This window comes from Hemicordylus capensis, chromosome 5 (genome assembly GCF_027244095.1).
Source record: "Hemicordylus capensis ecotype Gifberg chromosome 5, rHemCap1.1.pri, whole genome shotgun sequence".
Classification (NCBI taxonomy): domain Eukaryota; kingdom Metazoa; phylum Chordata; class Lepidosauria; order Squamata; family Cordylidae; genus Hemicordylus; species Hemicordylus capensis.
The window spans coordinates 229,289,453-229,304,124 of record NC_069661.1 but is presented as its reverse complement, the minus strand read 5'-3'; the positions used below and the strand labels follow the sequence as shown (position 1 = coordinate 229,304,124).

Sequence of the window (14,672 nt, the reverse complement as noted above, 5' to 3'; positions counted from 1 at the left end):
GGAGAAAGCTATCGAGGAGCACAGGCACTTTCATGTAGTGCCAAACTGTGTGGTGTCTTATGTCAAAGGGACTCTAAGAGTTAATTGATAAACAACCAGTTATAACTTTGTTTTGATATACTGCAAGTCAGTGAGATCATTAACAACACAATGGGGCTTCCATTTGTGTTTGAATGCAGTACCTACATTTGCACTTCAAGGCAGTTGGTTGGCAAAACAGGTTAAATTTCTTGGAAACATTTGCTATAAATATCTGTAATCCCTTTTGATAGTTGTGTTCTAGGGTTTTTTTTAATGTCCCTCCCCCTCCCCACTCAGTTTTGCATTTCTGTCAGATTATTTGAGAGAATAATTTGGAGGAGGGAGGAGAACTGTGGTAAAGTGTGCCATTGAGTTGGTGTTGACTCCTGGTGGCCACAGAGTCCTGTGCTTGTCTTTGGTAGAATAGTTTGGGAAATATACCAGTGGGAATTCGAACCGGCAACCTCTGGCTTGCTAATTAAGTCATTTCCCCGTTGTGCTATTAGTGGTCTTGTGGTAGCAAGCATGAATTGTCCCCTTAGCTAAGCAGGGTCTGCTCTGGTTGCATATGGATGGAAGACTAGATGTGAGTACTGTAGGATATTCTCCTTGGGGGATGGAGCTGCTCTGGGGAATAGCATCTCGGTTCCAGGTTCCCTCCCTGGCATTTTCAAGATGGGGCTGAGAGAGATTCCTGCCTGCAACCTTGAAGAAGCCACTGACAGTCTGTGTGGACAATACTGAGCTAGATGGACCTGTGATCTGACTCAGTATTTGGCAGCTTCCTATGTTCACCTGTCATACTGTGAAGTATTGCCAGTGATGTTCATACCACTGATTGAAAAGCACTCATCCAAATACTCTGTAATGTTTATATATATTTCTTTGCTTTATAACAGCAGTTCCCAAATTGTGTGCTGGTGCACTCTAGTGTGCCATGAGAAATTAAATGCCTACACAGAGGCTGCCTGTTGTGTCTTTATACAATTTACTGCTCTGACCTTGCCATCATTCATTCAGCCTCCATTGGGGAGTGGATAATTGTGGTGTGTTGTCTTCAGCTGTAATGGAAATAATTCAATTACTTCCAACATGGCAGAATTATTTACTCAGAAGCTACCTGTTGAGTCTCTGCATGTCTGCTTTGGGCTTTTTCCTTCTAATGATACTCCCTAGATCACTGACTTGTGCAGAAACACAGTAGCTAAATTCTTGTGAGTTAGGGCAATTATTCATTTTTGCATTCTAAAATACTTTTTGGAGTTTAGGGGTGAAAAGACCTCTAGTTTTTTAATGATGTAGCACCTTCTGCCTATTGGAAGTTTTAGGGAACACTGCTTATTACTTTTTCTGCTTGAAAAGCTATATTTTAAAAGTTTTTTTAGTGCATGGTTGCTCCAACTAACCAATTTGAAACAAAAAAGCAAGACCCCCTGGGATTTTACAAATATATCTTCTGTGCTAGGGTGTGGGAGGAGTTTGCAACAGTAGATTGGTCACCAAGAATATCTCAGTGTGTCTTTTCAGACTCTTTGTCATGGGAGAACATTACTGACAGGTCGCTTTTAGCCAAAATTGGCTTGCAGCTATTTTTATTGTATGTTTGATCAAGTTGCTGAGGGATTCATATGTTAACACCAACAGCCTGAAGAGTGCCTAGAAAGCTGTCTCAAGCCAAGGCAGACTTATGGGCACTGGTCAAATGTAGGGGTGTGCAATTTGGATTTTCGGTGTTTCAATTCGGATCTGAACCGAAACACCCCTGTTCTGTTTTGTACCCGAATATGGCTCATCCGAATCACCCCTGATTCGGTTCGGATCCGAATTAATCCAAATCCAAATAGATTCGGATTAGAAAAATGGGTCCTGGGGGCAAAAGAGTGGGGTGGGGTGGTAGTGCCCAATGGGTGGAGGCTACCACCCCAATTGCAGAGGGATTGGGCAAAGGGCTGATTTTTGGTGAATTTTTGAAGTTTTAGTGTCTTTGGGGCAGATTGGGGGCATAACGTGGGATCTGGGCCAAAAGAGTGGGGTGGGGTGGTAGTGCCTAATGGGTGGAGGCTACCACCCCAATTGCAGAGTGATTGGGCAGAGGGCTGATTTTTGGTGAATTTCTGAAGTTTACACGTTTTTAAGGTTTTCCCCCATTAGGTATAATGAAGGGTGTATCGCTTCACATTGGGGGGAAAGGGGTGGCCTAGAGCGGTGTGGGGTTGGTGGTAGTGGTAAAACTGCCGCCCTGTAACCAGAAGGTTACAAGTTCGTTCCTGACCAGGGGCTCAAGGTTGACTCAGCCTTCCATCCTTCCGAGGTCGGTCAAATGAGTACCCAGAATGTTGGGGGCAATATGCTAAAATCATTGTAAACCGCTTAGAGAGCTCCGGCTATAGAGCGGTATATAAATGTAAGTGCTATTGCTATTGCTATTGCTATTGCTATTGCTAGTGCCGGGTAGGGGCAAGGAAGCTACCTGAATTTTTTCATAGCAAATGAGATTTTCAATGAGACACCATGAATCCACTCTTATTTGCTATCATAGAATCCACACTCAGAACACCTCAAAAACAACAGAACCAAGTACCCCATGGGTTAGAAACCCATGGGGGTGGTTGGCACCCTATGTGCACTACACCACCACTCGCTCTGGGCCACCCCAGCACCCCCCAAGTGCACTTATGGGGCTGCTGAAAGCTCCATTATATCACCTTATGAGGAAAAACCTTAAAGACACGTAAACTTCAACAATTCACCAAAAATCAGCCCTCTGCCCAAATCCTTTGAAAAAATGCAGGTAGCTTCCTTGCCCCTACCCGGCACTACCACCAACCCCACACCACTCTAGGCCACCCCTTTCCCCCTGACGTGAAGCGATACACCCTTCATTATACCTAATGGGGGAAAACCTTAAAAACGCGTAAACTTCAGAAATTCACCAAAAATCAGCCCTCTGCCCAATCACTCTGCAATTGGAGTGGTAGCCTCCACCCAAACCGCCCTGAGCCATTTTGGAAGGGCGGTATATAAATCAAATAAACAAATAAATAAATAATAAAATTAGACACTACCACCCCACCCCACTCTTTTGGCCCAGATCCCACGTTATGCCCCCAATCTGCCTCAAAGACACTAAAACTTCAAAAATTCACCAAAAATCAGCCCTTTGCCCAATCCCTCTGCAATTGGGGTGGTAGCCTCCAACCATTAGGCACTACCACCCCACTATTTTGCCCCTGGGACCCAAAATTTGAGCAGATGCCACATCAGACTTTTTTGCATTGAAGTCAGTGGGATGCAAAAAGGCGGGAAATTCAAATAGACGTCATTGCTCAAACTGGAGGGGGGGAAAGAAGGCCACAAAATGGAGCTCCGAAACATCCGAAAAATTCGGATCCGAAACAGGGGTGATTCGTTTCGGATCCGAAATTATTCGGATTTCTCTCAGGGTGATTCGGTTCGGCTCCGAATCACCCGAAATTCGCTGTTTTGGGTACAGATCGTTCTGTACCCGAAACATTTCGCACATCCCTAGTCAAATGTGCTGCCTGGAGCACAGTTCTGCTAGGAAGTAGGCAGTTGCATTCTTCAGAAAAGAGCTCTGTGCAGAGCATGCACTTCCTCTGTGCAAATCTAGTCTTAATTTGAGAACATATAATGTAGCCCAAGACCACCACAGGGGAAATCCAGATAAGCAGCAGTCATCCATTCATTTCTGCTTTCTCCGTTAGAATTTTTGAATATATTCTTCTAGATGTATTAAATGTCTTCTAGAATAACTGGACTTGTAGGCTGAATATTATCTTGTATTACCACATAATGTTTGCCCCTAGAGAACTGCTTAAATATGTGTGTATTGAGGAGAAACTTAGGCCAAAGTGTTCATGTCGTCGTCTATTGAAGAGACCACCAGTGACCTGAACTCTGCTTTTTTACTTAGGGGAGGGTGGATTTGGTGCTTTTTCACTGTGTGGGTGGGTGTGGTGTGGTGGGGGTGAGTTGTGCATTAAATTGCCTTGAGTGACATGCAAAATACAGTGTGTGTTTTCCAGTTTTGTGGAAAATATTTTAGTGAAGTTATGAGGAGATACTCAAGTTCCACTTCTCATTTCAGGCTGGATTCATGCTGTGCTCACATCACAGGACTGTATGGCTTTTGGAGGAAACTTCTTGCACAACCTCAATATTGGCATGCAGCTCAGGTTAGTCTTGGAAGATTCACTTTTGACTGTGTATCTTTCACCACATACGTGAACATATTTCTATTGTTCAGTTGGTACTATAGTTTTAAAAGGGATAAAATGGAGTGAAGTTCTTATAAAGGGATAACATGGATATTTTGCGAGGAACTGCTCGATTATTATTGTAGGAATGATCTCCAGATAGCAATGGATAGTTCACTCAAATCTATTTGCCTCTAAAATGAAACAAGGTGACATGTATGATTATGTCAAAAGAAATTAAAATGGCTCAAGTTCAATAGTGGAAAAGAAATGTAACTTTAAATTCAGAATTACTAAGCGTGTACTTTGAGTTATTGTTCTAAACCTATTCTGATAGCAAATCTGCTTAAATTCTGTCTGTTTAAGGTTGAGTTTATATATTAGTTTTATGAAGTCCAGCTTCACATCTCTGTATGTAACTGTTGAAACAAATAAGCCCAGAACTTGGAAACGTTCTGTCTACTTTGTCAAGTTTTGGTCTTAATATACTTGAATACAGGTCTTGATGTATCTTGTTTGTCATGGACCACTTCATTTTGCTGTACATAATTTAATTTGGGTGAACACATTTAACAGTGATCAAATATTCAGAAAAAGTAATCCTTCTAAATTGTTTGTTTAGGTGTTATGAAATGGAGAAAAGGCTAAAAACCCCAGATCTTTTCAAATTCCCTTTCTTTGAAGCCATCTGTTGGTTTGTGGCCAAAAACTTACTGGAAACTTTGAAAGGTAACTCATTTCATGTTTAAGAAGAGTGTGAGGCTAGGCATTTTCCTTTCATTTGGGTGAAGACCCATGTCTAATATGCATCACAGTCAAAGAACAAGTTACTTAGTTTCTAACTGGAAAATGTCAGTGTAGCTATTTTATTCAGTGTTTATATAGCAAAACTTACTGATTAAAAACACTTGAAGTAATGCACATACGATCTCTGCATAGCAGAGTTCAAAGGCTATGACAAAAGAAGAAGGTGTATCAAACTTTTTTCTGGTGCTTCTGTGTGGTTCTCTTGAAAATAACTGATTTGTATGTGTCCAATATAGTTATTTGGAAGTGAAAATAAATATATTTGTTTCAGGATTACTTGCATTCATGCACAGTCGACCAAAGAGCAATAGTTGTCAACTTACCCATAATAATTTACATGTAGGCTTTTTACTTAGGCCTATATCTGCTCACTAAGCCCTAACTCCACTTCCTTCATTTAGGATCCCAGCCGGTCTCTTTAAGACTGGCTCCTAAGTAGTAATAAGTAGGGATGTTCATGAAACCGAACACTGACTCAAACCGGACTCGAATGGAATTGGGCGTGTTTGGTTGTGCCCTCCCAAACAGACACCCCCCCCAGTTCGACTCAAATTTGAGCTAACGAGATTCTAACGAGAGAGAGAAACTCACTGCCTCTGTGGGGTGCGAGAGGGGGGCTCCAGCAGTTCACCCTCCCCTGACCAGCCTCCCCTCCGGTCATGCAGATGGCCAGTGTGCGTGTGTGGCGGCCTCCAAAATGGCCACCAGCACACGAAGAGGCCCAGATAATATGGAGTATGACATGGTAGAGGTGCTCTTACGTGTGTACATATTTATATAAAAAATGTGTCTAGCGACAGAAATAATCCTTCTTAAACTTAATGTTATACAAGAAAACTATACAGGTGGGCCTTGTTATCTGCGGGGGTTCCATTCTTGGATACAACTGTGGATAATGGAACCACAGATAATGAGACCTTGAGGCTTTGGGAATTGGGGGGGTTAGATTCCTAGAGGTTAAAAAAGGGCTGAAAAAATGCAGAATTAATAGAAATAAAGTGCTATACTGTGCTCTGTGGGTCTCCAGCTGTCCAGCAATGCCCGCCCCCCCCAACCCCCAGTTTTGGCAATTTACCACAAAAAATCATGGACATTTTTCAAAAAAACCCCCTATAATCTCCACAACATTTATCCTTGCAGCAAAATGTTGGCCAGAAATGACTTCAGAGGTAATTTCCAGCCACCTAGGAACTGCAAATTCCGACCTTAAAAACAAAAACAAAAATGCATATACAGAGGTCGGGTCTCCATTGCCCAACCATGGATATGCGAAGCCTCGGGTGTCAGGACCATAGGTAACGATGGCCACCTGTATTGCATCTCTTAATAATTACATTAAGAACTGTGCTCACGTCAACATGCAATACGTCTTAATAATAATATTAAGAGATGTGCGCACACACCGGTGTACTTCCTGTCACTTCTGGTCTAACGTGGGAATGGGTGACAGGGAGGTATGCTGCTGCCCCGCCGGACCGTTTTAAAGTGAAGCACTGGTGGGGGAAATGTTGTGGGAGGGGTAAGAGCACCCTCCCCTGCCTTTAAAGGTATCCCCCCTGCCTTTGAATGGGCCCCTGCCAGTTCCGTGCACATCCCTACTTCCTGTATATGATCATGTAATCCTAACAGCAGCTCTGTGACCAAATGTTATAGTATTTATCCTTGCGCGCTCTCTCTCTCTCTCTCTCTCTCTCTCTCTCTCTCTCTCTCTCTCTCTCTCTCTCTTTAAAATATAAATAAATAAATTAAAAAACCTCTAGGTGGGCTAAGAGGCAATTTTCAAAGTGGTGGTTCTCTCATTTTTAGCAGGAGGAAAGCCTGGTTAAATCCTATTCAACCTTCCAGTGGCTGATGCTAGGTTCTCCTTTGTATTTCTTTTTAGACTGTGAGCCTTTTGGTACAATGAACCATCCTTTTCTTATTCTTTTTTCTATATACAATGCTTTCAGAACTTTTTTTTGTTGAAAAGCGATATTTGAATATAATATTGTAAAGGGAAGGTGTCTGAGAGACAAGACGATTATTTAAATTTTTATTTTATTATCCATTTTGATGATTAACTTTGAGAGAATGATACCTCAGAGGGAGAAAAAAAAACCTGTGTGTGTATGGGAGGGGGGCTAGTTAAGATTGTAGGTACAAAAATAAAGGACTACAAGTTTACCCTCAATCCCCTTCATAAAGTTTGGAAGAAAGCTTCTTACCTCTAAATTATAAAGTACTTGAATAAACTCCTTGGAGTGGATATTTTGTGACTTTTGTTTTTATTATGGCACAAAGGTTTCCACATTTCCCTAAGGTACTTAACTTTTATATAGCACTATATATCAATCAGTCAATCACCTTTATTTCAATCTTAGACCAGCATAAAAGTATTAGAATACGTGAGATACAAGCAGGGGTACAACATAATATATAAAACTACAGTTATGAAGCTATACAAGTGTAGGGTAATAAGGTGGTGGTGGTGGGGAATTTAAAATTTAAAATAGAACTGAGACTGTCTATGAGGGAGAAGTCTGCATCCTAATAACAGTTGGCCAGAAGAGCTCTATGTGTGAGAATACTTAATAATAATTAAGAGTGTTTAAAAATACATAAGAAAATTTAAAATATGCAAATAAAAGGAGGTTACAGTAGCTTGTGTGAGAGCTGAGGTTAAGATTGGATTTTGTAGGTTCAACCCATTGTCCCTCTAGGCGGAGCTGAGGCCCTGTGGATTCTACACGCTGTGGCACAGAACTTTGCAGTATTGTATGTGATGGTGGGGTCTTCATCTGAGAGGAGCAGCAAGGTATAGAATTTACTTGAGCGACCAGGGTGCTTGAGGAGTACTGGCAGGATGAGATTGGCATGACTATCTCTGTAAAAGGAGCAGAAAAGGAGAACATGTACTATAGTTCCAACCTGACCTGTGTCACAAGGACATAGTCTCTCTGCAGGAGGAATCTTCCTGAACCTGCCTTCTAGGACAGCTGACAGGAGGGCATGCATGGCAACATGCCAAAGTGAAGGCCCTTCTATAGGCTGGGATTTCTAGTAGTTACAGATATGCAGCAAGAGAAGGGAGGTATCTCCTTTCCGATATGGGGAAGTTTGAGACCCTGCCTAGGTCTGTTTGGCGTTCCGTGTCCATTATCCTTTGTTTAAGCACATATTTGGCCTGGTCATATCCCATAGCTAGTAAAGGGGAAGGGAGAATCCCAAGTTTGACAGTTTGGTCTGGATAGCTCTTTTCCAAGAGGATAGGAAGGAGTCCTGTAGTTTCGGAGTGTGTGTGTGTGTGTGTGTGTGTGTGTGTGTGTGCAATTCATGAGGAAGGAGGGTTAGTTTAACCTCGTAGGTAAGGGTGGCCAGGCATATTCTCGCCTTCACCTTTATCATCCCTGTTTCTAGTCAGAAAGTAGCATTCAAAACACAACTTGGAACTTGGAGGGCAGCTCTTAAAAACTTGGATTGTACCAGTTCCAAGGGGGCAAAGCTATTAGTGGGACCCAGTTGTGCACCATAGAGTAGCTATGCCAGTGATGTGGCTTCAAATAATTTCAGTATCGCAGAGATGTAGTATCCTCCTTAGGGGTGTACACGGAACCACCACACTGCGGTCCGGCACTGGGGTGGGGGGTAGCTTTAAGAGCGGCGGGAGGGTTTACTTACCCCTCCCGCCGCTTTCCCTCTCTGGCGCCGTAAAGTTCAGAGTAATTGGGGTGGCAGGATACCTCCCTGCTGCCCCTTCTCCGCTGCTCCTCTGCAAACTTCCCAATAGTCCTTTGCGCGTGCGCACCTTGTGCACGCGCTTCATGTCTCTGACGTGCGCGTGCGCACAAAGGACTATTGGGAAGTTTGCAGAGGAGCAGCAGGGAAGGGGCGGCAGGGAGGTATCCTGCCGCCCCAATTACTCTGAACTTTACGGTGCTAGAGAGGGAAAGCGGCAGGAGGGTTAAGTAAACCCTCCCGCCGCTCTTAAAGCTACCCCCCACCCCCGAACCATCAAGGTCCGGACTGGTCCGGAGGCCTTTTCAATGGCCTCCGGACCGGTCCAGGCCCATCCCTAGTCCTCCTTTGGCCCAGATAAATTTCAGGATAGCAGAGGAGCTCCTTTGTGCGGTGAAGGCGACATGTTCACTGTGGGCCCTTCTGGAGCCGGAGGTGTGCAGAATCACCCCCAAGTTGCTAAATGATATGACCTGCTCAATCTTGTGGCCATCTATACTCCAGGAACAGGTCTTGGGTCTCTCACTATATAGCACTATATAGTGTTTAAAGTGCTTCTGTATAATGCATATGGATGAGTCAGTCATGCCTAAGGCTACCTGCTGAGTTCATAGCAGAGGTGAAATGTGAACCAGGGACAGAGCTCAGCCTGCTAGATATTCTATATTAGCTTTTGTGGGGGGAGTGGGTTCTCTCTCTCTCTCTCTCTCTTTCTCTTATTTAACTGAGAGAAATATTTTTTGGGGTTTGCTCTTCCTCTAATGCTTAGAGTGCTGCCCTGTATACAAAGAGATGGGTGAACTTGCACACTAGTACCCGTCTGGTTTTGCTTCAGGATCTTCCCATCTGATGATGAGGGGCTAGAAGATTATTTTTATTTCTAGACTGCATTGTGTGTTCCTTTTAATGTGTGACTTGATTCATGTGGAACCCCTTGATTTGAAGGCCCCTTCTCTTTGTTTGGCATGCCTGGTCTGATTTTTGTGGGCTAATCTGTCAAGGGCTGGTGTATGGAGGATCTTGCTTTGTGGTAAGGCTGGGCTTGTTGACTGTCTAATTCATAAACTTCTAGGGAAGAAAGGGACTAAATGAACACTGTTTACATTAGTTAATTTACTATAGTTGTAAGGCTATTGTGCTGATGAGGCCTATATCTATATATAATAGTAATGATAAAAGCTTGATTTTATGATGAGCTTCTATTCTTGGAGCCTTGTCTGTTGATGCAGAAAACCGACATTTTGCTGTTCATCACGGTTTGAATGGTTGGTCACCACTGACAGATAAATTAGTTGATAAATATCAATATAAAGAATAATTTATCTAGTCTGCCATTTCTTCTTCTTCTAGAACTGAGAGAAGATGGTTTTCAGCCCCAAACCTTCTTGGTACAAGGAGTGAAGGCTTTACTTACTGCTTTAAAGTTATGGATGAAAAAAGATGTAAGTTTAAATGTGCAGTTGGCATTCTTAGTGACATTTTTGCACTGTAACAAAGAGCACTGTATAAAAGCAGTACCATTTTGTATTGTATGAATATATGTATACAGATTTTATATTTAGTAGGGGAACTTAACTAATGTGTTTCATATTTTGCTTACAGCTTGTAACGGAACATGCTTTTGAAATTCCAGACAATATTAGGCCTGGACAGCTCATGAAAGAACTCTCTAAAGTGATTCGTTCTATAGAGGTAAGAATAAAAGACCTCTAATAGCAGTTGTGAAATTTTTCTCATTGCATGATGTTACTCAAAACTTCCAATCCTTCTTCCCTTAGTTGTTTTCCTCTTTTTAATGTTAACTGCTTGGTTGTTTATGTGATAACTTCCAAATCTTCTTCTCCATCTTTGGCAATTTCTGTATGAATTTAGATTAATATTTTAATTATTCACACTGTCCTGAAATCTCAGTGAAGAATTCATGCATCCAGAGTTTTATGGAGAAATGATGAAAGCAACATAAGAGTGAGTGACAGTTGAATCAAACAGAGAATATCTTCCTAGCAGAAGCATAAAACCATTGCTGATGTTTCAGTATCATGCAGATAAGATATCTGAGTAGACACAGCACAGGCAGAGGAGGGAATAATCCAATCTGAACTCTTTGACTACTTACACTATTGCATAGTTACTTCAGTGAAACTTCTACTATAATTATGTGGAATTGTCAGAATAGGCTGCTCTGAATAATTCTATTTTCTTTAAAGGAGGAGAACAGCAAACCAGTTAAAACTCAGGGAATTATTGGTGTGTGCCAAGTTTCACGGTCATCAAATGAATCAGCCTCCACTCATTCCAGAAGAAAAGCAAGGAAGCTACGAGACCATGCTGTCAAAACTCCTTCTAATTTGGACATCCTGGAGCTCCACACAAGAGAAGTCCTGAAAAGATTGGAGATGTGTCCATGGGAAGAGGCAAGTATAGTACCTTACAGAAAAATAAGCCACAACCAAAGCGTTAAATATACAAATCAGGTACCACACTAAAAATGGAAAGTTCTTGGATTTTTATAGAATCTGTGATGGGAAGTATTGTGACTGGTTTTCAGCTACAACAGGTTGCTTGTATTGGTAAAACTTAACTCCAAATAATACAGAAGAAATAAATGCGCAAAATGAAACTCAGGACTTGGAAATTTTAAGGACCAGACTAGACACTACACTGAATGTGTTTAGCTTCTACCTTCCATTTTGCAATATCCAGTGGAATTTCCCCACGTCTTGAGGTCACAGAGTTGTATATTTTCTCACTGCTCCACATCATTTGCTGCTGGTGCAAGATAGTGGAGATACACAACATTGATATCCAGAGTCACAGGTAAGATCTGTTAGATATCACAGAGGTAGAGGAAGCAGCTAAGCATACACCTGGCAATAAATATGTGATAAATATGTGATAAAACTGCTGTATAATCTGTGTTAGGATCATACTATCCAACTGTTTCATGATTGATCCTTAGGAGCATGCATGCTGTTTGATATTCAGTCTTGGAAGCTGCCTCCGCAGACTCCCCAAATGCTTGAATTCAAAAAGCAATTTGAGGATTTAATGCTTTTGCCTGTGGTAAAGGAAATTGCTGGAGGAGAGAATAGCACATCGACACAATTTTTGTTCGAAAAGTTCTCATCCAAATTTTCTGTCTTTAGAACCTAATTTAATGGATTATTCTCACTCTAGTATAAAACTTCCTTCAGCCAGCTGATGGAAGCCGAATCTGTGTTCTTCTTTATAGCAAGCAATGAAAACCACCCTGAGCCATTTTTTGAAGGGCGGTATAGAAATCGAATGAATAATAATAATAATAATAATAATAATAATAATAATAATAATAAATAATAATAAAGAAACATGTTTGGTGGAGAATGTGGAGCATAACTTCTTTGTGTTTTGAAGTTGCAATGTATTATTAGATTTCATATATAGATAAGACTGAAGTTAAGTTAAATATACTCTCTGTTCAGAAGAGAACACATTGTTAAGCTTTAAACCACAGGCTAGTTCCTTGTGATGTAGATTAGAACTTCTAGAGTCCAGAAACCAAATATTATTTATGCAGTGATTTGTAAAATAATTTAGGCATAAAAGTTGCTGTGGTGCCCTCAAGGCTTACAATAACACTTGGAGGCAGTAGCTTCCAGCCATACTTGCCAAGAAGGATAGATGAGAGATGCTGATAGGGAAAATGTTCTTTAAACCCTAACAGTCTGGAGAATGGGAGTGGAATCCAGTGGTGTTGTGGAGGAAAGAGTTGTAACTTGGAGTGTGTTTAAGATAACTGTACACATAAAGCTGACCTTTCTGTACCTTAACAGCTATTAATAGTGCCGTATTCGTTTCTTTGCTGGCTGTCAGAGTTCTCACTGAGACTTGCCTGCACAACACATGTGGATTGCACAGAGAAGTAGCTTGTTAAAGTTTCAGCAATTGAAGGTGAAATCTTGCTTTTGCCTCTTCCTTTAGGACACAGCAAATTATAAATTGAATGGAAGGTTTAACAAGCCTCTTCAGCCATCTTCTACTGTTCCTGAATGGCGAACGAAGGACAATGATTTACGGCTTTTACTGTCAAATGGAAGAATAATTAGGTATAAAACACATCAGCCCGTGTTCTGCTACTTGTCCTTTGCTTTAGGTGGTTCTGCAGATCTTGTCCACTCTGTATTTAATTGACAGATCTGAGCTGAGAAAGGGATACAGAGAGATTCATTTAAGTGAAGCAGGAAGATAAACACTTTGGGGAACAAAGGAAAGTTCTTGTGTACTGCCAACTGGGTTGTTTTTAACTGCTTGAAAATAGCATAAGCTATCCTGTTAAGAAGAAACAATTTTCAAATACTTTCTAGAATTGTTAATCTCTTCAGCAACAATGCAATATGACCAAATTTAGGAAGAGCACAGTGAATTAATATTTTAAAACATAATCTTATTGGTGCAGTTGAATAAAATGGATCACCTGCAACATGTGAGATTAGTAATATTACTGTCACTGGTGGATGCAGAAACTAGTGTTGTGCTAGCGCAGTGAGAGATGTTGCACTCACTTAAGTTTGCAGAACTGCACAAAGTTGTGATGTTCCATGATATTGCACCACTGCTAGCTGTAGACCTTATCCAGGACATATACAGGTGGACATCATCATCTGTGATCCTGGCGCCTGCAGTTTTGCATATCCACGGTTGGGCCATGTGCACCCATCTTCAGTATATGCCATAAAGATCCATGTATCTTTGGATCCTAGGTGTCAGGAAATTTTCCAGCCACCATTTTGCTTAAAGGAGCCATTTTGTGGTGCTTCTGTTAAATGTAAAATAAAAACCTGGGGGTTTTTTTTGCAGAAAATTGGCCAAATTCAGGGTTTTGGAGGGTATAGCTGGGGACCTGGAGAGCATGGCACAGTACATTGTTGCACTTGTTTCTACCTTTTAAAAGGTGTTGGGGTTTTTTGGCCTTTTTTTGCTCTCCAGGAACCTAACCCTTCAATCTCTATTTACTCAATGACTTGTTATCCGTGGTTTTACTATCCGCAGCATCAGCTGAGAATGGAACCCCCATGGATAACAATGTCCACCTGTACACGATTGTGCTGCAAAAATTGTGGTGTGAAATGTCAACAACTTCCACTACTGCAAGGACTGGTCTGGAACAGACGTGCCTTTCTTTGCACAATGTCCACATGCTGTGTCCTTGCTGCTAGTGCAACAACATTAAGCTAGTTTGACCCTGGTCTGGATGAAGGCCACTGTTCTAAAAGGATATTTACAAACAATAAAAATATGTTATGATTCTAAAAAGAAGTTGGAGGAAAAGACCAAATGGATTCCCTTTATAACTATTTTATGACAGAGATGAGAGGCAGCCATTTAGAGATTCAAGCCTTTACACCGCAGACAGTGAAGATGAGGATGACAGGACAAGGTCAAACAAGGAAAGGATTGTTAAGACAGAAGAGCAAAACTCCCAGGAAGCAGATGGCAACGCAGATGCCCAGAAACCACTGAACAGTACGTCCCCCCCTCCCCTTGAACCAGAAATCCTGAGCTATTTCGCTGTTCTTTACAGATTAAGTTGCTTTAGTGGTACATTCTTCACTAAGGTAGTTATCATTAGGGTAACATTTCTCATTGACATAGCAAAAATGATGGAGGCATGAATTATCAGTATCCCTTCAAATAAGAAAAAGCTGGCAGAACATTTAATGACGTTTAGACTGTTGTGCAGTTTCAGTCTAGACATTAGCTTTGTGCACAGTGAGCCATGACTGTGTCCATAGACATAAGTAAATATCTTGTATGAACTTGAGATTCCTAGCTTTGGATCTCCTAAGAGGCTCATGAGTTAGATCTGTTGAGGGATTTGATATCTAGGTATTACAATGTAAATGATTGATTATTACAAAAGTAATTTTTGTTTTT

The 14,672-nt window shown here is 41.4% G+C and overlaps 1 protein-coding gene across 3 annotated transcripts in view; it reads left to right on the top strand.

Moving 5' to 3' along the window:
• Positions 1-14,672, top strand: part of KDM7A (lysine demethylase 7A) — a 98,344-nt gene that overhangs the window by 57,907 nt on the left and 25,765 nt on the right. For all 3 annotated transcript variants that reach the window (XM_053254746.1, XM_053254745.1, XM_053254748.1), the window contains exons 8-14: positions 4,130-4,217; positions 4,861-4,967; positions 10,110-10,201; positions 10,362-10,451; positions 10,967-11,173; positions 12,720-12,844; positions 14,104-14,261. In XM_053254746.1, coding sequence (XP_053110721.1) covers positions 4,130-4,217; positions 4,861-4,967; positions 10,110-10,201; positions 10,362-10,451; positions 10,967-11,173; positions 12,720-12,844; positions 14,104-14,261 — 867 coding nt within the window. The remainder of the gene's footprint in view (positions 1-4,129; positions 4,218-4,860; positions 4,968-10,109; positions 10,202-10,361; positions 10,452-10,966; positions 11,174-12,719; positions 12,845-14,103; positions 14,262-14,672) is intronic.